The 26,683-nt window shown below is 31.9% G+C and overlaps 1 protein-coding gene across 1 annotated transcript in view; it reads left to right on the top strand.

Annotated features, from left to right (window-relative positions):
- LOC129234323 (max-binding protein MNT-like) overlaps window positions 1-26,683 on the top strand; it is a 52,171-nt gene that overhangs the window by 4,167 nt on the left and 21,321 nt on the right. The window contains exons 2-6 of the mRNA XM_054868315.1: window positions 1,977-2,178; window positions 11,020-11,061; window positions 13,167-13,278; window positions 17,473-17,653; window positions 25,950-26,111. Coding sequence (XP_054724290.1) covers window positions 1,977-2,178; window positions 11,020-11,061; window positions 13,167-13,278; window positions 17,473-17,653; window positions 25,950-26,111 — 699 coding nt within the window. The remainder of the gene's footprint in view (window positions 1-1,976; window positions 2,179-11,019; window positions 11,062-13,166; window positions 13,279-17,472; window positions 17,654-25,949; window positions 26,112-26,683) is intronic.

The raw sequence follows: 26,683 nt of genomic DNA, 5'->3' as shown, positions 1-26,683 counted from the left end.
TACAAATACAAATGTGACGACAAGCAACAGGCTCTGGACCCAGCTAGGCTGGTCCTAGTCAATTAATTAGTCCCCAATAAAGATCAATGGCCTTCTTAAAGCTATCTACTCCCTTGCTCATTACCGCCACTTCCGGTAAGCTATTCCAAGTGCCCACGACCCTGCTAAAGTAGTAGTTTTTCCCGATTTCCAAGTTAGCCTGAGATTTAAATAGCTTAAAACAATGACCCCTTGTCCTGCTTTCCCCGCAAAAATTTAATCCATTTACATCTTTCATTTTGATAAATTTAAATAACTGAATCATGTCCCCTCTGACTCTCCTTTGCTCCAGGCTATACATGTTAAGCCTATTAAGTCTGGTATCATAATCTAAATCTGAGAGTCCCCTTACTAATTTAGTTACCCTTCTTTGAACCCTTTCCAATACAAAAATATCTTTCTTCAGATAAGGCGACCAAAACTGAACAGCATACTCCAAATGAGGTCTTACTAAACTCCTATATAAAGGCAGAACTTTCTTAGATTTGTTTGAAATAGATCTATTGATAAAAAATGTATACTAAGCTATCACCATCTTACTTCGATCTTACTTAAGTTGATCTGTATCTAGTAAAACCCCTCTTGACGGACACCCCTCAAATGTGGACACCCTTCTTATGCGGACAATTTTTAGTTCACTGATTCCAAGGCATATACCACTATTAAATCCCTGTCCTGTGGACACCCCCTCAATTGCGGACAAAAAAATTTGTCCCGTTAGTGTCCGCATTGGAGGGGTTTTACTGTAAAATAAATACAGCTTTATTATTCAGCAGGCAGTGTTCTTGAGACATGTGGGAAGCATTCTGCACAATCTGGTCATTTAAAATTTAATGAACCAAATTTCACCTATAAGTTAAAAGAGGTGTTCAGATTTTAAAATGTTCCTTAAACAAACAAAGGAATCATTTTCACTAAAAACGATATTGCCAGTATTGAAATTTTGAATTCAAAACCTAATTCCCAATTGTTAAAATTTAATATACAAACTTTACTCACTCCTCCATTTAAAGATATAGCTTTTTATCTGATGTATGACCACTTTTCCCCACCAGATCCTACTGATGTTAATTGAGAGAAAATGAAATAAAATATGGAACCTAATCATTTATTCTTTAATGTTGTTACAAAAATATGGAAGTAAGTCGATATTTTCGCATTCATCTCATCTATGTTTATCTTATTCTATATTTATCTATAGTATAACTCAGGTCAGCAGCACTCATGTTTTGTTATTCAACTCTCATTTTGGAGTTTTATCATTTATGTGCCCATCTTGTTTCTTTGATCTTCCGTGAGCAGAAGCCTAAATGAGAGCTCAGTGTAACATCTTTCAAATATACAGTCTTTAATTACAGAATTCAAATAACCTTTTATGTAAATTATATTTGTAAATTACAAATGTAAGTTCTAAAATGTATTCTGTTGTTTGGAAAATACCTTTTTTTCCAAGCAACTTTGCCTGCCTGCTGCTCAGGGCCGGATTTAGGGAAGGGCAGGTGGGGCTACTGCCCCGGGGGCCTCCACAACAAAGAGGCCCCCACAATAAAATTTTTACAAAATATCCTAACTCTCACGGATCAGCAAATTTTACGTTTTTTCTCCCCTATAAATTACAATAATAATATTTAAAAAAAATAAATAGCAGTAACTTCAGGATATATTTAATTGAAGTGCTGAGCTGATCGAAAATATTGGATATATACATATGTATCAAAATATTCGGATATATATCAAAGTATCGGATATTTTCGAAAATATGATCTTTTCAAACCCTGATTAGGGGCCTCCACTCCTTCATTGCCCCAGTGCCTCCACACTTCCAAATACGCCCCTGGTGCTGCTACAGTCCTATATAAATCATTTAAAAGAGGTAGTGTGCTGTTTGATTTCAGTTTCATGAATTTTCAGCATTAATGATTTTTTTTCTTTTACAGGCGAAGAACCTCACGATTATCATACTTATTTTAAACTCGGTTCTGCAAGTAAAGATGGCCTCTATTCTCATGTGGAGCCCTTACCTTCCAAGAGGCAACAGTCATTTTCTAATTCTTCACATTCTGCTGAAGAAATTAGAGAAAAGAGGCGATCGCTTACCCCCGTGACTCGAGACTCCTCCTTGACTCATGAGCATTCTGGGTGAGTTGCAAATCAACAGAAAAATCTTGAAATTAGTTGCAGGAAACCTCTTATTTTTTTTAAATTTGCATGTGTGTGAGGTTGGGGGGGGGGACTTCATGATGGAAGGTTGTAGTTCCAGTTCCCTACTGAAAGTTTTTTAATAGACTTCAAAAAGGAGGCGGTTATCAGTTCATACCGTATGTATGTTTTTTTTTTTTTTTTTTTTGTTTGTCCACTCACAGCATCTCACCTAGTGGACCAATTTTGATGATTCTTCTTTTAATGGATAGGGTTCAACTTAGGTCCCATTACTTTGTTTGACCATATTTGTTCGTTAGAAAAAAAGTTATGGTCAAAAAACAGTAAATTTCATGCAATTTCCCTATTAAATGATTAAACATAAAACCCATTGTTTCAACAATTTGGTGCCATAAAACAGTAACATTAATAGTAATTATGGTGATAATTTTGAATGAAGGCTTCTCTGAAGCAAGCATCTAGTTTCTTCAGTGTCATTGCCCTATAGTGGGGGTAAGCCTAACGTGGAAGCGAGGTTTATACAGTGATTAGGATCTGCTTAACCTTCACAATGCTACTAGGTTAGGTTTGCTTCAACTATCGTAATATTTTTATCATTAACATGTATGCCAATAACAGATGATCTGGGCTAAGTAAAGAGATACAGGATTGCATAAAAAGCAACTATGCTGTGAAATGTAAATTAATTAGGGAAAACATAATATTTAAATGGTTATAATTAAATTAACACACCCATGGAGGAACAACGATAAATTTTTAGTGTCAATCCCTTAAAGTTTAAGGCATATTTTTAGTTTTTTAGTATGGAGCATTTTTATGAAAAAAAATAAGGTAAAGTTTCATTACGGTAACTTCTTAATATTTCTGAAATATATTTACACTAAAAAGAATAAAATAAAAAAATTTTGAAAAAAAAAAAAATTAGAACCAACTTTAATATTGCTCTAAAAAGTGAAAAATAATTTTATTCTTTAAACACCATCAATAATATTTTTAAACATAATTTTTGAAGTTGGCGCAAAAACGATCAATAAAATCATTCACAACCATAACTCAACTACAACTATAAATTTAATCAGGTTCAATTTCTTCACTACCACATGCATTATGCATTGATGACTGCATATTTGAGTAACGATATAAATGTTTCGTTCCTAACTTTGGATGCTTTTTTGATAAAAATATGAACAAAGCATGGTTACAATGGATTTTACTTTTTGTTTTTGCGCCAACTTCAAAAATTATGTTTAAAAATATTATCGATGGTGTTTAAAGAATAAAATTATTTTTCACTTTGTAGAGCAATTTTAAAGTCGGGTCTATTTTTTTTTTTTCAAAATTTTTTTATTTTTTTTCATATGGTAAAAAAAAAGTTTTAACAGCATTCATGCAATCAGCCTACAAGAAGAGGGAGGTTGAGGGATCATGGAGCATAAACTTCACTATTGAAATTTTTAAAGGGTTTTATAGCGTTTTAGTCTTTTAAGGGTCTCGTTCACAGAGCTTATTTAAAGCTTTTCCAGGAGGTGTGCCGCCCCTCTGAGGGCAGTGAAAAAAATGTATTTGTTAATATAATGCAAATGTAATGTAAATTGGTATTAAGACATCATTTCCTTTAGGGTGTCCCTCCAAATGCCAAAGTGAGTTCACACAAATATCTTTTTTTCCAACTACAGCACTGGGGGAGGAACTATGTTCAGAACTAAGACTACTACCACTTTTTAGGCAATGAGATACATAGTTTTACTGGTAGACAGAGATGTAAAATTTCAAGAAATTTTGAGGCTATGGGAGGGGGGAGGAGTTTTTCTTTGGGGGGGGGGGAATGAAAAAATCAATTTTTTAGTAGTTTTTAGTGTGTAATCCATATTTATTTTCCTTCTTAAAAGAGATATACATAAAACATTTTTCTATTAAAAGAAATAGCTTCTCTGTTTTACTACTCACTGCCAGTAGTTTCCCTCATTCAAAAGATTAAAAATTATCCAATTAGCTTTGTAAATTATTAATCATCAATTTTTTTAATAAATTAAAAGTTTTAAACAAAGTTTTTTCCCTTAAAAAAAAAAAAAAGTTGAATGCATTACTGGAAGCTGGCTAACATTACACCGCTCTTCAAGAAAGTGTCTAAAGGGATTGTGGGAAATTATAGACCTGTGAGTCTAACTTTGGTGGTTTGCAATATTTTTGAAACATTGATAAAAATTAAGATAGTAAATTTTTTAGAGACAAATAATCTATTGACTAGTTTTCAGTATGGTTTCAGGAAAGGTAAATCTTGTGCAGCTAATTTATTACATTTCTATGACAAAGTTACCATGGCTTTGGATAATAAGAAGCATGTAGATTTTCAAACAGCTTTCGACAAGATGCCGCATGTTGCTCTACTTAGCAAATTAGCTGATATAGGAATAGGAGGGAAAACTTTCATTTGATTAAAAAACTGCTGACCGGAACTAAACAAAGGGTAGTTGTAAGGGGAAATTATTCTAATTGGAGTGAGGTTTCAAGCGGGGTTCCTCAAGGATCAGTGTTAGGGCCTGCTTTGTTCATTGTTTTTATGAACGATATTTATAAAAATATTTCTTGGAACATGAATTGTTTTGCTGATGATGTCAAAGTTATGGGGAGTGTATAAAATGAAGAACAAGCAAATCAGCTGCAAGAGGATCTAGATCATATTACAGAGTGGGCTGATAAATGGGGTATGGCTGTTAATGTTGGGAAATGTCAAGTACTAAATTTAAGGCATGGAAATAAGTGTACTAGTTATTATTTGTAAGGTTCAGTTATTAGTCAGGCAGAAAAAGTTACTGATCTGGGCGTCTTAATAAGTCAGGATTTAAAGTTCAGCCAACTATGCAGCGTAGCTAGTAACAAAGCCAGTAAGATGCTTGGATTTATCAATAGATCTATTTCAAACAAATCTAAAGAAGTTCTTCTGCCCTGATGTAGAAGTTTGGTAAGACCTCATTTGGAGTATGCTGTTCAGTTTTGGTTTCCTTACCTTGAGAAAGATATTAATGCATTAGAAAGGGTTCAAAGGCGGGCTACAAGTCTAATAAATAGGGATGCACCGGATAGTGATTTTGCCGGATACCGGATATCCGATGCCCCCTTACCTGCCGGATTCGGATATCCGGCATTTCGATTGCATTGCATGTTCGCATATTTTTCAACAACGCCGTTTCAAAACAATAAATCAAACTTGTTCCACATATCATTTCTTTAAAAACATGTTAAGTACATTCAAATGTACTTTTTATAAGCCTCTATATTTTAATTTAGGAATTGTGCTATTTATAAAAGGAAACATTAAAATATTGTTTTATTTCGACAGATTTTTTCGAAATTAATTCTGTATGTAATGTACACATGGTTTAAACTTTTAATTATTCATAGTTGAAATCTTAAAAGTCTTATAATGAGTCGTATTTGTTATTAGATTTGCATGACGTGTAGAAATTTTTTTAAACTTCATCATAAAGTAATACATTTTCTTGTTTCCAATTTAGAGAAATAACAAAAAATAAAACTTTGCTTTGAAATCATTTTTATTACAGATAATACACGTGTAAAATTTTTCTAACATACAAGTTAAAAAAGAAAATATTAAAACAAGGCCAGTTTGACTCAAAAAATAAATAAATAAACTTAAATAATCAACTTAAAATTTTACTTTAATTCCAGAAATAAAGGTACATTTTCTCTAAAGATGCAAATTAGCATCTTAAATACAGGGGTGCCCCCCCCCCTAAGAGCAAGGGCCCACCCACTAAAAACCATTAATACCCCCCAAATAGAAAGCCCCCAAAAAAGAGAAAATATCCCTACCCCCCCTCCCTAGGTGGGCAACCCAGTTAACAAATTAATAAACTTATGCTAAAAAATTAAACTGAAAATTTTACTTTAATTCCAGAAAACAAAAATTCACTCTCTCTAAAGATGCAAATTAATATTTTAAACAAACTATTAAGAGTCGTGTTAAACATGTTCACGCTTTTAAGAATAAATTAATAAACCAATTCTTAAACAATCAACTTGAAATTTTACTAAATTCCAAAAAATAAAGTTACACATTCTTAATGATGCAAATTAACATCTTATATATAATATTAAAAAATATGCTAAACATGTTCAATCTTTCTTAAATGAATTTATAAATTTACATTTGAACAATAAACTTACATTTTACTTTAATTCTAGAAAAAATAAAAATACACATTCTTAAAAAATACAAATTAAATTCTTAAATATATTATTAAAAATTATACTATACGATTGAAAAATTAGAAAGGAGAAAATGAAGCAATAACTTATAGCTGTTATTTCTCACTGCTATATTCACCGTCTATTTTAAATGCTAAATATCAGTTGAAAGTCTTAGTTAAAATAATTATTCTGGGAAAAGCAATTATTACTTTATTCAACATTCTAAAATTTCCAATGGACTCAAGTTAAGATCGGCGTTGAATATGACAGTTAGAACTATGCTTCATTTCATGCAATATGCACTTAAGAACCTTTATTTATCAATGCAGGGGAATATTTTAGATTTTTCATTACAAACAGAAGTTTTTCTGCATTATTCGGTGATAGGTGGTTTCTGTTTTCTGTATAAATTCTTTTAGCTCCACTAAATAAACGTTCTGAGTTTACCGAACTTGGCGGAGCATTTAAGTACTTTAAAACAAGAGGTTTTAGCCGGGGAAACTCTTCTGCATGATGTTTCCACCATGTAATGGGATTTGCATTTCTTTTAATAGGAGGGAGATTGAAATATTTTAGTAGTTCCTGCCGTCCAACTACGCTTTCAGCGTTTTTAACAGATTCGTCTTCTAAATCTCTGTCTTCTTGCAACCTAACTTTTGGTTTTTCTACAAATTCACTGTAACAGTTACGCTAAATTTCAACTTACGCGAGAGGCGTAGTGGAATGCATTCCTCCGAAAGTCGGAACTTGACTGTATTTTAATTTTCAACACGGCCGCTCCTCCAACTTCAAGCGCTTTGATATGAACCATTTCAAGGTCGACTTTTCACTTCAGCGTGTTAAAGCAGAGAGAGTGGCAACATACCGTCAGCAGATTCGCGAAGGAGGGGTGGGGGACGCGGGGGAATGCCAGAAGCTAGGTTTGAAGACGAATGGTCGTTTTTGAAGCAGCAATTAAAAGAGAAAGCATCATCGAAAAGTTTATGAAATATTGAAAGCGTTAACTGGAATTTTTGCAAAAGTAAATTCAAAATTAAACCCTCATTTCGTACCGGGATAACCCCACATCAGCCCCGGATATCTCTCGCATTTTTACCGGATAACTGCCCGGATATCCTGCAAAAAACTGTCGGATCTCCGGATCCGGAGTGGCTTGTCGGATCGGATACCTCATAGTTCCGGATAGTTAAAAAATCAGCCAGATAGGCCGGATACCGGATAGTTACCGAATATCCGGTGCATCCCTACTAATAAATGAACTTTCTCATTTAGACTATGATTCCAGGCTTAGAAGGCTAAAAATGTACAGTCTTGAGCAAAGAAGAGACCGAGGGGACATGATTCAGTTGCTAAAATTTATTAAAATGAAAGATGTTACGGGGCTGAAGTTTAGCACTGAAAACAGGACAAGGGGTCATTGTTTTAAGCTATTTAAATCTCAGGCTAACATGGATATTAGGAAAAATTATTATAGCAGGGTAGTGGAACCTTGGAACAGCTTACCGGAAGAGGTGGTAGTGAGCAAGAGAGTAGATAGTTTTAAGAGGGCCATTGATCTTCACTGGGGATTGTAAATTGACTAGGACCAGTCTAGCTGGTCCCAGAGCCTGTTGCTGGTCGTCACTTTTGTGTTTTTATTTTTATGTCTGTATGTATGTAAAAAAAGACACATTAAATGAACATCATTAAATTTAAACATTTCCACTAATTGATGTTATTGATATAATTATGTCTTGTATTTTAAATTTAGTTTTTGTGAAAAAAAGTGGCATTTAATTCTTGGTGCATAGAGAAATTGAAATTCTAATATCTTCCTGTATTGTCAATGTCATCAGTAGTGGCTCGTGCCTTGGAAAACTGAGGGGGCCAGATCATAGGTGCACTCCCCCCCTGCCCTAGTTTTTGAAAAGAAAAAAAATTAAGTATTTAAACTTTCTTAAAATAAGTATTTGTGTTAAATGAATAAAATTAAATTAATTTTAAACACAGGACCAGCAAAAAATACTTAAACTACTGAGTAAATCATGAAAGATATTACTATCATGTTAATGTCCATGATTGCTGGCAGGGTGATGCACTTTCATCCCTTGACTTTTAAAAATAATATTTAATTAATCAGATAGGGAAAAGCTACAAAATACATCACTAAAATGATTAATCTCATGTTTATATCCAGTACGCCTCCCTTGCAGCACCGGTAAGGGACTGCAAAGGAGGCACTTTCACCCCCCAGCTTTTAAAAATAAATTAGTAAAATTTAAAAAGCAATATTATTCTAATATTTTTAGTAGTAATTTTATTTTTAATCTTTCAATAACTAATTATTTTAAATGAGTAAAATCAATTTTATTTTAAGCAGGGCCAAATTACAAAAGTCCAAAAAAATTGTGGTCCGAGAAATATGTAAAAATAATAAATTAACTAGCTTTAAAAAAAATTAAAATACATCTCAGTATTCGCTTTAAAATAAAAATTAAAAAAAATTATAAACTAAATTTTAAAAAACTGAAAATTAATTACAACTAGTTAAAAAATTCTTCACGATTTACATGCGGGAGTACCCTTCTGCATATGAATTTGCCGGGGCCCATGGACCAGATTCAGAACTTTAATGCAGACAAGAAAAAAAATATCGAATTCTTTATATTTTTTTCAAATTATTTTGATAACTTATCACATTTTCTTTGAAATCACATGAGCAGTTATTTAAAATAAGTAATAATTTCTGTGTAACAATGACATTTTTTGAATTAAAAAAAAAAACGATATATTCACACACGTACAATACAGCACGACTCACAACAGTGGAGCAACTAGAAAATAATTTTTTTTTTTTGGGGGGGGGGGTATAATAGGAAAAAAATCTCATCAATTTCATTGATTTGATCATCAAATCAATCAAATTTTGAAACTTGAAGTTTTAAAATTGCAACTAGACAATCATTGGTGATGTTAGGGGAAAGAACGGTAAAGGGACTCTACAGAAATTGTAGAAATTGAAGCCTTAAAACGCGGTTATGGCCTATATTTTTTGACATTAAGGTAAGGAATAGAGCTTCGGGATTTTCCCTGATAGTTTTCTTTCCTTGTTTTGAAAAATAAATCGAAATCAATTCCTCTTCCCCCCTCCAATTTTTCGAAATTGAAGTTTACAAAAAAACGCAATTGTGGACAAACTTTGAACATTTTTACCAGAAGGGGTTCTGGAGCTTTCCCCTGGATTTTTTTTTTTTAAAATTCAAGTCCTAAAATTTACTTGAAGAAAAAAAATCTTTGTATAATTTGCGGCGGCGTATATTCCAATACGATATAAAAAATGAAGTATTGATTTAACATACAATTTTAGCAACTAAATTAAAAACATGAAGAAGTAAAATCTTTTTAGGTAAATTCAAAACTAATATAAAAGATAATGATTTCTTCTCTAAATTGTCATTCCCATCTCTGCTCATAGACTTTCTAGTATCAGAAGCCCAGAAGGTTTGATCTGGTCCAAACCAGTCTAGTTTGATCTGGTAAACCAGTCATTTCAGGGACGTGAGGAAAGGACAATTTCTCTTCTGGGCTTTAAAAGCATTCTAAAGGGTGCAACAGTACAGCGTTTACAGACTTTCAGGGCAGATAGAGTACACCTAAAAGATGGGAAATCACATAGCAATGCATGGTCTGAAGCGCTTTCTTGGCATGATAGTGACGACAAAAATCACCAAGAAGACAAGACATGAACAAGAGAAGAAAGCATGTTTATTCTCCTTAGCACAGCAAAAAAACTAAGAAAAAAGAACGTGAAGGAGCCAACAATCAGTAGGTGTTAGAAATTATGCATGCCTCACATCTCCGAAGCATTGAAGATTCAACGTAAAAGCGAGTGCGGCAACAAAAACTGCATGTGCGCGTGCACCGTCATCTGACGCTTTGGTTTATGTAACGACGTCTATCGTGTACACCAGACAAAAACTCGCCAGCATTTTTGCAGGATTAGAAATAACAGACATATCTTTTCCTCTTATTTGTGTCCTGTCTTTCTTGTACTTTGTGCCGTCACTATCGCGTCAGGAAGGCGTTTCGGTCCATACATTGCTATGTGATTTCCCATCGTCTAGATGTACTCTATCTGCCCTGAAAGTCTGTAAGCTCTGTACTGTTACACCCTGTATATTTGTATGTTTTTTTTAATGTTAAATATGTATAAAGGCCTTTAGCCCTCTAGAGAATTTTGTAGTGACAAGTCTTCAGCAATGCCAAGTATATGGTTTGTTTTCACAGACAGAGGTTACATTCCAATATTGTGAAAATGACACATTGATTTCACTGTACGTTTATTTAAAAATGAACTTTTATCTTTTCCACTCAAACAAAAAATTTTAAAGTTCTTTAAAAACATGTTTAATTGAAACTCAACTCATGTGGTAGAATTATTGCAACAAAATATTCTTAAGTTTCTGAATACTTACAGAATATTAAATTGTTTTTTATCGAAACAACTTCATTTTGTTCTTATGCCCTTGCTTATATAATATCCGTATCTTGTCACAAAAAATGTGTAAATTTAGTATTTTGTTACAGCTATGTAATCTGTTGTTTATTTATTTATTTATTTATTTTCAGGACTGCTACTCGTGAAGTTCACAATAAACTGGAAAAAAATAGGTAAATAAGACATAATAATATTGAAAGTTCAAATGTTTTAATTTTTAAGTTTTAATTTGTTTCATCACATTATTTTTCTCTGTTAAAGAGAATATGGTATGTATGTCTTTATATTCGCCTTAAATAGCTTTATATTCTATATAAAGCTATTTAAGGCTGACTTAAGTGCAGTGGACTCTCTCTATCTGAGCACTTCCTAGTGTAAATACCCCAATATTCTGAATACATTTTGTTGGTCCTTTGTGAAATTCCATAGACTTAACATAGGCTAACCTCTCTGTAATCTGAAACCCCAGTATTATGAACGTTATTTTTAACCCCCTTCAATGATTACCTCTCCATATACTGAACATGTTCACAATTAGTACTTTAGAATTCCTATGAACCAAATTGGAAAACCTGAAAAACCTTCAATTTTATCACAATGATTGAAGAGCATTAAGAAGATGAAAAGAAGAAAAAATATTTTTTGGATAATGCTGCATTACATAAAATCATTCAGCTGTGCAATATGAGCCTGAAGTTTCTGCCACTGAGCTGCATATTTCAAGAATCCAACCATTGTATAAGTAGTATTCAAAACTTTTGAAGTACAATTACCTACAAACAATATGCAGCCGAAAATCATCTGAAAACCGTTTCACTTAAACAATTGGATGATAACATGTACCTTGCACTAGAATACACAATGCAAAAGCAAATTATAATAACTCTTTATTTACAGTATTGTACTGATTACTTTATTGTAATATTTTATAGTTTAGTGTTAAGTAAAACTTATAAAATTAAAACAGAAAGAAAGAAAGAAATGCAAGAGAATACTGAGCAAGGTCCTACTGAGTTTTAATTGGACATTGCACTTGCTGCCAATCCAAAAACTGGTATAGCTCATTTGGCAAAGTACTGAACATTCCGCAATAAAATACATGTGCTTGCATTTCCAGTCTTCCTATATAATGAACACTCCCATAATCTGAACACTTTTTTATTCGGTCCCATAAGTGTTCAGAATACAGAGTCCACTGTATATGAGATTAGTACTATCACGCTGGATCTTTCTTTTAAGTGGGACAAGATCCTTAAGATTCTTAGGGCACTGCAAAATGTAAGAAGGAATTTTTAAATTTTTGGGATAGTAAATTGATGCAGAAAATTAGCATCAATTTTAAATAAATTTCTGCTAGCTTCTTCCCTAGTCTTGATTATTTCTTTTTTACTGTAATAAGTAGTCAAATTCACAAAAAAAAAAAATGTTGAATTTGTAGGATATTTTGGAATTTGTGCTATAAAACCATTTCAGGGGGAGGAGCAGGGGCGTAGCTAAGGGGGGGGGGTTTGGGGACAAAACCCCCCCGAAAAGTTAGTCTCAAAAAAAAAGAGAAAAAGAAGAGAGAAGAGAAAGAAAAAAAAAAGAAGAAAAGGAAAAAATTCCAAGTGATTATATATATATATATATATATATATATATATATATATATATATATATAAAAAATATATATATATATATAAAATATATATATATATATATATATATATATATATAAAATATATATATATATATATATATAAAAGAAGTAACCCCCCCCCGAAAGTCGGGTCTAGCTACGCCACTGGGGAGGAGCTCAAGTTTAGAAAGGTGATAGGTTATAGATATATAATAAGTATAGAAGGATAGATATACAATAAGTACATCTATCTATGTATATCTACAATATAGATGTACAATAAGTATAGTTGTGAGAATTTACACAAGGCCTTATAACTATTAAGGCAGGTTTTGGGTATATGTGTATGAAATAAGTATTTTAATTTTATAGCTAAGTTACTATCAATTAGATTATTATTTATGTAATAGTGGTGTGTAGGAATTTATTTCAGTAAAGACCCTAGATAAATTTGAAATAAACACTCCAATTAAAATCAGTGTGTGAAACTGAATAATGACAGCTGTTAACATTGATGAAAAGTTTAATTTCTGTGTTTGCTTCTGAAATAAGGAATAAATTCTTTTGTGTTAGAACTAATCATTTCATATTAGAACTTGTATTTTTACATGCATACACATGTATAACTTTGTGATGATTGAATGGTATTGTGTTCTTTAGGAGGGCTCACTTGAAAGAATGCTTTGAAGCTTTGAAAAAGCAGTTGCCGAACATGGATGACCGAAAAACCTCCAATCTAAGCATATTAAGAGGAGCTATAAGGTTTATTCAGGTAAAGATTTTTTTTTCGTTTTGAAATGCTTTTTATCATTTTTCTTGAACAATGTTGCTTAAAATAATTTTAGATTTTAATGAATGACTTTTTTTTTTTAAGAATGAATTGCAGTTTAAACATTTATGAGCAGTAACAATTAGAACTGGGCGATATCAAAATTTTAATATCGTGATATATCTCTCTCTCTCCAAATATCGGTATTTTTCGATATATATCGATATATTCTTAGGGGGCAGGGGGGTACAAAGGTTATAGTTCAGAGCATATTATATCAAAAAACAACAAAAAACATTTTCAAATATAATAACTGCAATTATTTCTCTAATTCGAAATGTTCCTGGAGGGTGGAGGGGGCGTGCAAATGGTATAGCTCAATGCATGACAAAAGTGCTTCGCAACGAAAAAGTTTTAAATATTCAATTCATTATTTTGTTTAAATCTTTCAATTTAAGCTGTCTCAATAATTTAAATGTACTTTGAGCCATAACAATGAAAATTTGTCTCTTCTCGCTTTAAAATTTTAAACTTGCTTAGGGTTGCCATATATCATATCTCGGAAGCATATCCAACGACTGTCGAGAACCTTAATATTTTGTTAAGGTGATGCTTTTCAAGTATATTTGAAAAAGTATGGAACCATAGAAAAAAGGAGTTGACAAAAAATAATTCTTTTAAAGCCGAGCGAGGCTCGGTCGTCCAGGTATAAATCTTTAAAGAATGCAGCTATAAATATTGGAAACTATCACACCCAGGGCCCGATCAAGCCAAAGTGATGCCCAGTTCCTGGCTAAATTTGGTGCCCTTCTCACAAGAAAGTCTGCACATTTTTTATGTGGAAGTTTTCAAAAAAGGGAAGAAATAAAGAAATTTACCGTACTTTGGTGCCTCTAAAATTGTGGTGCCCAGGTCCATGGACCTGCTGGACCGTATGTTAATCAGGCCTTGATCACACCATACACACATTAAGCACACAGAACTATAAAATATACTTTTTAATTAATATGTCACTAGCTGCATTACCCGACGTTGCACGGTCTACCTCGAAAATAAAAGTTTCGTCTCGTGACACATGTTTAACAATCAGATTTTAAAAAGAAGGGAAAAAATAGCATAAACATTTCCCATCCATGTGTAGAAAACACAATTTTATGACTCAAAATTTAAATTTTTTCATAATCATTCTGAATTTTCTGGCGAAACCCTCCCAAGGTGGTCCCCATTTTGATGAAAAAAAACTTATGTGAATTCCTGAGCATCAAAGGACCACTGCGCTATGTTGTCAAAAAATCTGACAAAAACTAGATTTGCATAAGGAAAACCCCTTGTGGGGTGTATTCGCACCCTCCCTCCTTTCCTCATAGGTAGGCAAAAACCCCTACAACAATTCCTGACCATCAGGGAACCGCTGTGCCAAATTTGGCAAAGATCCGACGAAAACTGGATTTGTATAAAGAAATCCACTGTGGGAGGGAGGGTGGCCCCCATTGCAAACGAAAACTACCCTGAGTGAATTCTTGAGCATCAGAGGACCTGTCTGCAAAATTTTTGCAAAAATCTGACGTAAACTGGATTTGCAAAAAGAAAACCTTTGTGGGATGTTTTCACCCCCCCCCTCCCTCTTTGGTAGGCGAAAAACTCCCTATGAAAATTCCTAAGCATCAAAGAATTGCTGGTCCAAATTTGGCAAAGATCCAATGAAAACTGGATTCATAAAAGGAAAACCCTGGTGGGTGGGAGAGGGGGGTTCCGATTTCGGAACGAAAACTGCCCGATGCGAAATCTTGAGCATCAAAGTACCTCTCTGCCATATTTGGCAAAAATCTCAGGTAAACTGTGAATTTGCATTAATAAAATTGGTATTTGGTTAATTAAAATATGTAATACATTTAAAACTATTGTTTTTTAACAATACAAACATATTTTAATATTTATTTTAAAAATGCAATTAATTTTTCTTCAGCAGATCCATTCCAAAATCCATATTATTATGTAAATCAATTATCTCATCAATGTCATTATTTCGCAAGCAATTTAACCGGAAAACAAATGTACGAAAATTTCTTCACTTTTTCAATTCCGGTGTTTGATGACGACTCTTAAACTGAAGTCAAAAAGTACCAAACAAAAGAGCTGTAATGAGTTACCGAAGTAACGTAAAACCGTAAGTATGCTCGGATTCACTTTGCTATAATAATTATGGCTTCAAATCCTTTAATGCGTAGAACTTACATAAAAACTCTATTTTCACGCATGCATCCCAGAAGTTCCTTCAACTCTGTATGTGCCGCTTGTCTGGCGAAATTAGAAAGTTTCAGTTTCGTTCTATTCGGGGTTGCCAGCGAAGCGAGATTTCGTCAGATCGTTTCAATAGTGCCGTGTGTTGTGAAGGGAGTTAATATTTTTCCTCTTAATTTCATAATTAAAGCTATATGACTGAAAAAGATGAGTTGTGCTCCCTCTAGTGAGATAAATGTGCGACATAAGTATTCTTATTAGGATTTTTTCGTTTTTCATTTTTTTTAAAATAAAAATAATTCTGTTCAATATTTTTCTAAAACATTTTATTCAGCGCAATATCAATGTTTTATGTTTAATTTGAACTATGAATCTTGTTGATACCTCAATTGGTTAATTTTTAATTGTTGCATTAAGATGCTTTCTTAACCAACACATATTCATTTTTCAGAGCCCTCGAGTGGCTATATCAGCTTTGTCAGAAATTAGGGGAGGGAATCCGGAGATCAAACTGACAAAGGGGCCCACATTTACCTTCGGCGGCCTTGTGAATTTTTCCCTTTAATTCAAAATTAACTAATTGTTTGAGGAATGCAGAAAATATCTTAAAATTTCAAACACTGACCCATCACACAGAGCTATGAAAGATTATGTATTTTTAAGTCAGTATTTTAATCTCTCCATAATTAAGTCCCGTATATTCTTCAAACAAAAAATCGGACGAATAGAAGTCTAAATATTGTTATATCTCGGTAGTAGATGTATATTGATATATGATGGTGTATCGCCCAGCCCTAGTAACAATATTGAAATTGTTTGTGAAAGTGACAAAAATGTCTTGAAAATGTTAACTGTTAACTGTTGCTCAATCGTGTCAGAACTGCAAAATTTTGATTCATTTTAAAAATTAGAAAAATTTACGTAAGCATTTTTAACATATTTAGCTCTTTAACTGACATTTTACAGATTTTAATTTGTTTGACCAAAACTTTTGAAAACATACCAATATTACACTGTCTATTCACTGCTCTGTGCCATACAGTATGCAAAATACTAAATGTACAATTTTAATTGAATAATTTTACTGTTTGAAATATTTTGTAATAAGTTGTCTTGTAGAACATATCCTTCTTAACAGAGTTGTTTCGTTTAAACCAAGTGGTTAAAAAAAAGGGGGATTTTTTTCAAAAATGGTTTTTTTTTGAAAAACTTCATCATTTTCTCCCAAACATTTTCATAAATTGTACTTATTATTGTAAAGAATAAAATCTAACTGATGCAAAGTAATTAGCAAAGCTTTATAGATGAGTTACAGATTAAATAAATTTTGAAACATTTATTTTTTAAGGTAATGTGAGTTTGCTAAATAGTTTTTCTTTTCTTTTTTTTTAATATTTTTTTTTTTAAATCAATGCAACTTTTCTATTAGGTACATAAATATGCAAGGCAGACCAACTAAGTTTTTCTAAAATTAAATGGAGAAAGAATCCAAGTAGCTCTTTTATTAATTTATTCAATTATCATTAGTTTTCATTGTTTTGCATTTCAAAATAGTCCAAAGAGCATATTTCAACCATAACTTCATTTACTCCAAAATTTGCTTAATTACTTAAGATTTATTGAGATAATTTATGTATACCATTGAAGGGATGTATAGTGTATATAAAGTTAAACGCTTTTGGGCGACTTTGAATGGTCTTTGCATCCGTTTTTTAGCTGTGACTTAAAAATGCATCTTTTCAACAAAAGAAAAGAAAACTTATGTCTGTATTGTTATTGTTTTATGTATCGTTTTCAAAGTTCTTTGAACAGCTAATTGAAAAGTTGTTCTCAGACGTTTTTGGAAAAACTGCCTCTGTTTTAAAATGTTTCACTGTAATCTATTTCTTCACTTTGGCTGCAATAATCTACTGTATTCACAATAATTGAATATTCACGCATACTAAACTGCCACAGGTGCTGAAAAGGAAAGAACGTGAGTATGAACATGACATGGAGCGCCTTGCCCGTGAAAAAATAGCATTCCAACAGCGGCTTTCGATCTTGAAGAAGGATTTGTCCACTCAAATGGATCATATAGACATCAATAATTTCATCATTCCAGAAGAGGATAATGAAACTACTACAACTGCTTCAGGTAAACAATACATGGTCCTGCAGTTTAAAATTGACATTATAAAATTTTTTAATGGATATAGCTTAATTGAGGAATTGGTTAGGTGAAGAAATGAAATTTTTTGTGTGGATGAACAGATTATCTCCTTTTTATTTTATTTTATTTTTTTCTGTTTCTTGAAAATTGAAAAGATATGAAAGTGTAGAAACAGATTTTTTTTATTTATTTTTTATTTTATTTATTATTTTTTTTATTGAAAAATTGACTGTAGAAAAATTAGTTTGCATAAAAGTAGCAAACTTGTGACATGCTTATATGCTTTTATTAGCCTACTTTCCCAATAAAAGTCAGAAAAAGAAGAAAAAAGCATGAAAGAAGGCTTAATGCATCTTTAAAATATCGCGAAAAACCAAAAAAAGTCAAAAATAAATAAAATAATTAAATATCAAAAAATTAAAAATTGGAAAGTAGGGTATTGAGATGGGAAAAAATGTCTGTCGATCGGCCTGTCTGTCCCCCCTAATAACTTTTGAATGAATAGTCCGATTCGAACAAACTTTTTTTTGTTAGAAAGATCTCGGCGAGGACACCTCATTCCCATATTTCACTTTTTGATTTGAAATATTTTTGTTTAATTTTGAACAGTTCAAAAAACTTAACATTAGCGCCTATGGGGAAATACAAGGCAATTTCGAACTGTGAGGCGAATTTGCTTCAAACAAACTTTGTAGGAAAAGCTTTGGATGAAAAACTTGTATGTAAAATATTTTTTTTGATTTGAACAATTTTCCTTTCAATTTTGAACAGTTCAAATCCCTTAACATTAGCACCTACGGGGGAAACTGAAAGTCAATGTAGATCCCTTACTTGTAGGCGGATTTTTTTCAAACAAATTTTGTTGGAAATAGCTCTTGACGCCAGACTCCGACTCCGAGAATTTAGAGGCACCTGACTCCGAATCCAACTTTTGTGCCCGATAACTAATCGGACTCCCCGACTTCGACTCGGACTTCTTAGCTTTGGCAAAAATTTATACACGGAGGACAAATGACTCACTCCGATTCTTGGATATTCATCTCTGACTCCTTAATCCCAAAATGAGATTGGCTCCGACTCCTCAGCTATGGTTTTAACTGTGAAATAATTATTGTTGATATGACTTGTTTTTATTCTCATGTTAAAGTTTTAATTTAGGTATTCAGTTTTCGGTGAATAAACTCGAAGTCATTTATGTTTCTACATACAGATATGTGCAGACGATTTTTTTTTTTTTTTGATAGTGAAAAGTATTTTTTTAAGTTGACATTTTATTGTTTTTATTTATTTGGGTAAGTGCATTAATTCATTTAAAAATTATTTTTGGCTGCAGGGGAAAAAAAAAACTATTTTTTTTTGATATGATGTATTTATTTGAATGAGCTTATTAATTTTAATTATCATTGTTTCGTTTTGAAAGCTGTTAAAGATTTTTTTTAGTTGGAAAAAGTGTATTAGCTGCTTTGTTTAAAAGGTGCTGCTATTTTATTTGTTCGTTTATTTATTTATTTTTTTTATATTTTGATAATATTGTATTCCTAGAAATTAGCTTAAAATATTAAAAAAATATGTTTTAAACAATTTGTGATTTTAGCCATTTTTGAGAATATTCATAAGGTACTAGAAAGGGTATTACTAGTATGGGTATACGGGAAAGTAGGCTCTTATAGTTCTAGACGGAACTTCTTGTTACCATTATATCTGTAAACATTTAAAATTTGCAGATCTTTTAATTGTATAGATCTACAACTAATCTATTTTAAAAGCTTGCAACTTGTAATCTCTAACCAGGGGTCTGGCCAGAGCAAATTTGGGTCCGTTAACGGACCCTTCACAAAAATCCGATCAACCAAAACGGACCTTTCACAAAAATCTGATTAACCAAAATGGACCCTTCACAAAATTCTGGTAAACAAAAACGGATCTTTCACAAATTGTTTATTGAAAGAGCAAATCTCAAATTAAAATAATACAGCATATTTTAAGTTAAATTAGAGGAATCAACTTATACAAAATCAGCTAATTTTGCAAAAAAAAAAAAAAACCGGCACTCTTGTGATGCTCCTGCAAGCCATAAATAATTACTACTACCAAATAAATATAATGCCTGTTGTTGGTTTCTTTGAAAGAAATTAACAGCTGAAAGTCAGTTTGGTTTATAATTTTGCTTGTTTGTTTTATGCAGCGGTGTTGTTGTAAACTTCTTTAGAAAAGCGTCAACATTCTCTGAATAGGTGTAGTAAGCACTTTTCTCCCCACTCATGATTTAATCATCAATAATATACAGCGAAATAAATTTAGAGCTGCAAAGGATAGTATGGGTGGGGCAGATGTGATCGCTTCAGATAGGGTTACAAAATTCAAACTTATCGCCACTTAGTGTCTGGTGGTGCAATGTTAAACTTATTTTGGGAGAAAGTTATATGGGTTTGGTTTTTCAATACTAATAAGGATAATTAACTTTAAATAATCTTTTATTTACCGTTATTTTTTTCCATAGATGCCTACATTTTGAAATCTTTTTACATCCGATATGGGGTCGTTCCACGTCAAATCAGCAAAAAAAAAGTGGCATTTTCAACCTGACCTTCTCAAATTTTTTTGATATTTGGCTCAATTGTTAGGTTTACATAAAAAGGAATAAATACACAATAATAAGTCTCTATCTATTATAGATTCTGAGATAATTCGATCCAAAGATAAGCAAAAAATGTAAAATTTTGCATTTTGCTAATCATATAATGAGTCATTATTTGTTCCCATATTGTTGCAGAACATTACTTTTGGTGTTTTTAGAAAGTGCTTGAATGGACCTTTTATTTGATATGTGACGTGCTTATATTTATTGATTTTTTTTTAATTTCAAGGTCAAACACTTTGACCTTTGATATTTCAGAAAGTGTATTTTCTTTTTTTCTTTTTTAAAAAAATGTTATTCCTAGATCTATTTTTTACAATATACAAGCATATAAACATGAGATTGCCATGGGATGCTAAGTTATAAAATAAAATGTAACTTGCCATTTCAGTACAAAATCGGCATTTAAGTTTTATTTTATATACATATTTTTTTTAAAAAAATCAACCATACTGCAGCAAATATTTATTTAATAATATATTAAAATTACCACATTATTAAGAGGTATTATATACTATACATATGTTCTGAACATAAATTAAAATTAATATCAATATTAAAAAAATTCGTTTTAGGATGAATTTTAAAGAAAAAAATTTTTTGCTGGCATATTTATTTTTGAAATGGCATAACATTTTTTTTAAAAATGAAATATATTTTTTAGTATCATAATATGTATATCTACTAAAAATAAAATAAATTACATGACTTTTTCATTCTAAATTTTTCACCTCCAGTTCCTTTTCATTTTAAAAATTCCTTTGCTCTTTTTAAAATCATGCACTAAACAAGAACAGCACTGTGATCAAATAAATATGTTGTTGGTTTTTGAAGTATACTAGAGTTTCCCAGTCAACCACATGGCCCTACAGGGCCATGTAGTTCACTCAGCCATGTGGTAGGTTTCTTCTAAGAAGTCAATAAATCTGACATGAGTCCCTCCCCTTAAGGAATTGACTTGTAAACAGAGAGAAGAGAATTCAGTCTATGGTCAGCTGTTGAAGCAGAAGTTTCAGTGATCCACTGCTCAACAGGATTTAATTTTCTTTACTTTTTTCGACTTAAAAATTTTAAACTTTTGCAATCTATCACAGTTTTCAGTCAGAATTTAGAGATGGAACCCTCAACTTCTACAGCTTCAAGTAAAACATATTGTTGCAACCCATTTGAAAAATTAGGCCATAACTGTTACAAGAAAAGCTTGAGAACTATAAGCAAAAACTTGGTGCAAACATTTACTTTTCTCAAAGAAGGCTACAAAATTTGTGATTCTTGCCGCAAGGAAATTCAACTATCTGCTAAGGAGGCCTAAAAAGAGGGAGTTGGAATCTAGTTCTGATGACATCTGAACAAATAGATCCTTTATGTACCCCAGAAAAAGACGAAGCTTTTAATGTTTTGAACAAAAGTTTGATAGCTTTAAATGAATCTTCAGAAAAAACGGTTAGGTGAGAAGAAATATCCCCATGAAAAGTTTAAAAAAGCAGCAACAGCATTCAAAAGCAAAGTATTAAATATACACCCAGATCCTGAACAAGATGATATTCCTATGTCCCCTGACCGTGAAACTATTAACCAGTTGAAGGAAAAATATAAAAATACAGATGATAAGAGAATCAGAATGCAAATATTAACAACAATGCCTAAAAGTTGGACTTTGAAAGATTACCAAGATGAATTTGATGTAACAGATTACACTGCAAGAAAGGCTAAAAATCTGGTTAAAGAAAAAGGTGTTATGTCATGCCCTGATCCTAAACCTGGTAAAACTTTAGATTCTGAAACAGCAAAAAAAGTAACCGATCTGTATGAGAGTGAGGAAATAAGTTGAATGATGCCGGGAAAAGAAAGATTTCATCTCTCTTAAGGTAAATGGAAAACAAGAGCATATTCAAAAAAAATTAATTTTGTGTAACTTGCGTGAAGCTTTTGCATTATTTAAACAAAAATACCCTCTGCTGAAAATAGGATTTTCAAAGTTTTGTGAACTCAGGCTGAAATACTGTGTTCTTGCAGGTGCAAGTGGAACTCACAGCGTGTGTGTGTTCAACACACCAAAATGCAAAATTGATTATTTATCAATGCAGAATGAAAGAACTGATGGAAGGTGATAAACCAATTAACTCTTACAAAGATGTTATGAAATATGCAGTTTGCGAAAATCCTACTGAAGCTTGTTACTTTGGAAACTGTATTAATTGTCCTGGGTTTGAAAGAGTCAAAGAAAGAATTGAAGAAGCTTTTGAATTCAACTGCGTTGAAAACATCACATATAAACTGTGGATACAAGTTGAAAAAATAACATCTCTCGAGACATTAGTGAAAACTACTGAAGAATTCATCAATATATTTATTGAAAATCTCCCAAAACTTCTTCTTCACTCATTTCTTGCAAGTCAACAATCGAGCTATCTCACCCATCTAAAACAATCGTTAAAAGAAGGTGAATACCTTGTAATCTGCGACTTTGCAGAGAATTATTCTTTTATCCTCCAGGATGCTGCCCAAGGTTTCCATTGGAACAATGCTCAAGCTAGCTACAATTCACCCCTTCATCATTTATTTTCAGGACGCTTCCACAAAAGCAGTAATGAATACATCTCTAGTAGTAATTTCTGATTGCCTTGTACATGACACAACAGCAGTCCATCTTTTTCAAAAACATCAAATTTCTTTCATGCAATCTCATTATAACACAAAACCAAATTTAATTTATTACTATAGTGATGGTGCTGCTTCTCAGTACAAAAATAGGTTTAATTTTCTGAATCTCTGCTACCATGAGTCAGACTTTGGTATCAAAGCACAATGGCATTTTTTTGCAACATCACACGGCAAAAGTGCATGCGATGGTGTAGGAGGCACTGTGAAAAGACTAGCAGCGAGAGCTAGTCTTCAAATGATACATAATGACCAAATTATGAGTCCTTGACAGCTGTATGAATGGGCAAAAGATCACATTAAGACAATACATTTTCAATATAGTACAACTGAAGAACATAAACAAGAAGAGGAGACTTTGAAAAACAGGTTAATGACCGCAAGAAGAATACCAGGTACTCAGAAACTCCATTCTTTTATTCCACTGAACATGAATCACATGGAAGTCAAAATATTTTCATCTTCAAAAAATTCAAGAATAGAATATGTAAGAGCTGCTCGGGATTATATTGAATTCGCAGAAATGGTCGGGTTTTTAATATGCAGGTATGATGGACATTGGTGGTTAGGTTGTGTTTTAGACTCTGATGAAGAAAATCAAACACTTAAAATTCTTGCATCCACATGGACCTTCATATTCTTTTTACTATCCAGATGTAGAGGATATTCTGAATGTACCTGTAGATGATGTAATATCAAAAGGATCCCAGGATAAATCCTACAGGAAGAGTTTATAACTTGTCGAAGGAAGAAATGGATAATGCTAACCAAAAGTTGTAAAAATAACTTGTGTCCTTCTGTAAATATTTTCGGAAACGCTAAAAATTGCATTTAAGTAGTAAGTAGATACATGTTCACTATTTTATTTTACCATGATCCCATTGCAATCCCATTATGAAATTTTTTCCACACATACAGTGCATTAGTGGGTAAAAAATAATTTTTTTTTTTCATATTTTTAAAAGATACACTTTTTGAAATATTCAAGGTCAAATTATATTTTTCGTGACCTTGAAATATTAATGATCTCAAACCTTATAATGTGACATAGCCTATAAAAGTCCATTTCAAAAGCTTTAAAATAAAACCAAAATGAACTCTTTAGCTCCAATAGAAGCTGAGAAAATAAACTTTTTGTAATAACTAAAACCTCGTTTTTTGCATTTTTTCCCCTTTTTTACATAGCCCTACACAAAAAACCGGGCAACTTAAAAATCTGAAAAAAATATTTTTCTGTATCATTTTATATATATAATCAATCCCCTGAAATTTGTTGGAATCCGTGATGGTCAAGTTGTGAGGCTCGTTGATTTGACATGGAATGACCCTATGAGAATCATATTTTATTCTTTTTTTCAAGCTAACTTCGCTTTATTAGGATGCAAATAAATGAAAAGTCTCTTTATTTTTGTAACAAAGCTTATTTCAAGTTTTTAAAGGGGAATTCCATTTTTTTTTATAAGTCAATAATTAAAATGCTGAATCGATGGTTTATTTTTTATTTTATATATTTATTTATTTATTTTTGCTTCAACTGTGCCCAGATATTAATGCTATGTTTATCATAGGACTCTAAAATGCAATTCAAAAGTAATTTTATCAAAAATATTTATTTTACAAGCCGTTTTTATACTTTTGATTCATTCAATTTGAGGATTGCAATCTCTTTGCATCCGCTGTGGAAATCTGATTTTTCGAATTTTCGATGTTTAGTACGCTTAGTTAAGAGGTAAACAAATAAAATATTTTTTTATTTTTGTGAAAATCACTGAGTTTATAAGGTTTGAACGAAACTTTGTGCTCTTAAACAGTGTCTTGGGTTAAAAAGTTAAATGCTGAACCCCTGCCTAATTTTTTTTTCTTACAGTTATTTTAAATACTATACAAAAAACATTTCTAGTATAATTTAACATGATGTAGAATGGTAGATAAATATTGATACTTGAGGGGTGCCCATCTCCCAGGGAGCGATGCCTCCCCCCCCCCTTTCCCCAAATACTAGAAAAACACTCAAGAATGATATTCTCAACAGAAAAGAGAAAAAACACTCAACTTTAAGTGTCAATGATGCAGTCTCCACCATCTGAGTCTAAACTTTCGTTTTTACAAGAAAATTTTTTTTTTTTAAATTATTTGATTTTTCACAAAAATAATTGATTTTTCACAAAATTATTTTATTTTTCACAAAAAACGGACCCTGTGAAAAATCCTGGACAGACCCCTGCTAACTCTTATGTGGGTTATAATTATTACTAGTTTATAATTTAGATCATAGTGAACTCTTATCCTGGCTTTTGTTATGCCAATATTTCCATTTCAGAGTGCAATAAGAAATGTTTGGCAAGGAAATCCTCAATGCTATTATATTGTAATATCATTATTTCAGAAACCTAGAAGAAATTTGGGAGTGATAAAAAATTTTGCTTAAAAACTTAGTTTCTGTCCAATAAGGAAGTTTTGACTCATTACATGATCCTATTTTGACCTCTAGCTGCTGTAAAACAATTATAAAACTCTAAAATTTACAAATGGTAAACTTCTTAAGAAATTGAGTTGCCCTATTAATGTATTGAACTATTTTTTTTTTTAAATTTTTAGTTGTGTTTATAGTAATAGCAAATTATCTATACATTTTTTTGTCAAAATTTCATATTGACTTGTTAAGTTGTTTATAATGAGTTATTTGTACAAGGATATTTATATTCACTTGCCTCTGCACATTATTATCAGGAGAGTTATGTAAGAAGAAAAAAACTCAATTCACTGCCTTAGACTTGGTGACCACCGGTTCATGCATTATTTATTTTTTTTTAAATTGAATTCAGCTGCAGTTTTAATATTTATTTCTTTTAATGAACCATAGTAACTTCAACAATTGTCTAGTGTATAAAACAAAGATTAACATTCAAATTAATTTATAAATTGCCAAGTTTCAAATATGTTTTGTAGTTTTTTTTCTTTTCTAAATGTTTTGATTTTTAGAATGTGGGGCGCTGAGTGACTTTGATGACAGTTTGCCACAGGAGTCATCCAACGCCAACTGTGCAGTGACACCTGACTTCACCAGTTCATCTTCATCATCCACAGCCAGTAGTGTTCTTGTGGGACCAGTACCTACAACTGCATCATCTGCTTCATCAATGAGTAAGTATCTGTAGCATCAAAATTATCCAAAGCTAAAATTATAGCTTTATTTGAGTGTTCAGATTTAATTCAAGTCAAAAAATATTAAGAAGAGTGATATATCCTTGCAAATCTAAAAGAGGCTGCTCAATTATTGTGTAAGCATATTTTTTGATTTTTTGTACCTCTCCACTCGTCTTGTAAGAAAAAATAAGCATATGATAGACCTCCCTTTTTGCTTGCGCAAGATTTTATGAATTTTTTTTTTGTCAATACTATTTGGCAAAACAAAGCAGTTACCATTACAATTACATTATTAATCTTCAAATATATATTGGGCATTATAGGGATTTCGGCATATTCATTTTGGCTGGGTCATAGAGGGCACAACACCTGTGCTGAAATTATTTTGTTCTCTGAAGTCAATAGTTTAAACCTACATTGTTTGTGTTAAAAATTCTCAAAACAAAAATCTACTCTTCAAACTAATAAAACTCAAAATTTTACCTTTGTATCATCACTTGATTTGTTTGAAATGGTAACATTTATTTTGTATGCAATATAATCTATAAAATCTGGTTTGTTTTTAAAGA

Source organism: Uloborus diversus, chromosome 1 (genome assembly GCF_026930045.1).
Source record: "Uloborus diversus isolate 005 chromosome 1, Udiv.v.3.1, whole genome shotgun sequence".
Lineage (NCBI taxonomy): Eukaryota > Metazoa > Arthropoda > Arachnida > Araneae > Uloboridae > Uloborus > Uloborus diversus.
The sequence above is the reverse complement of the archived record's forward strand: the minus strand, read 5'-3'. Positions and strand labels throughout refer to the sequence as shown.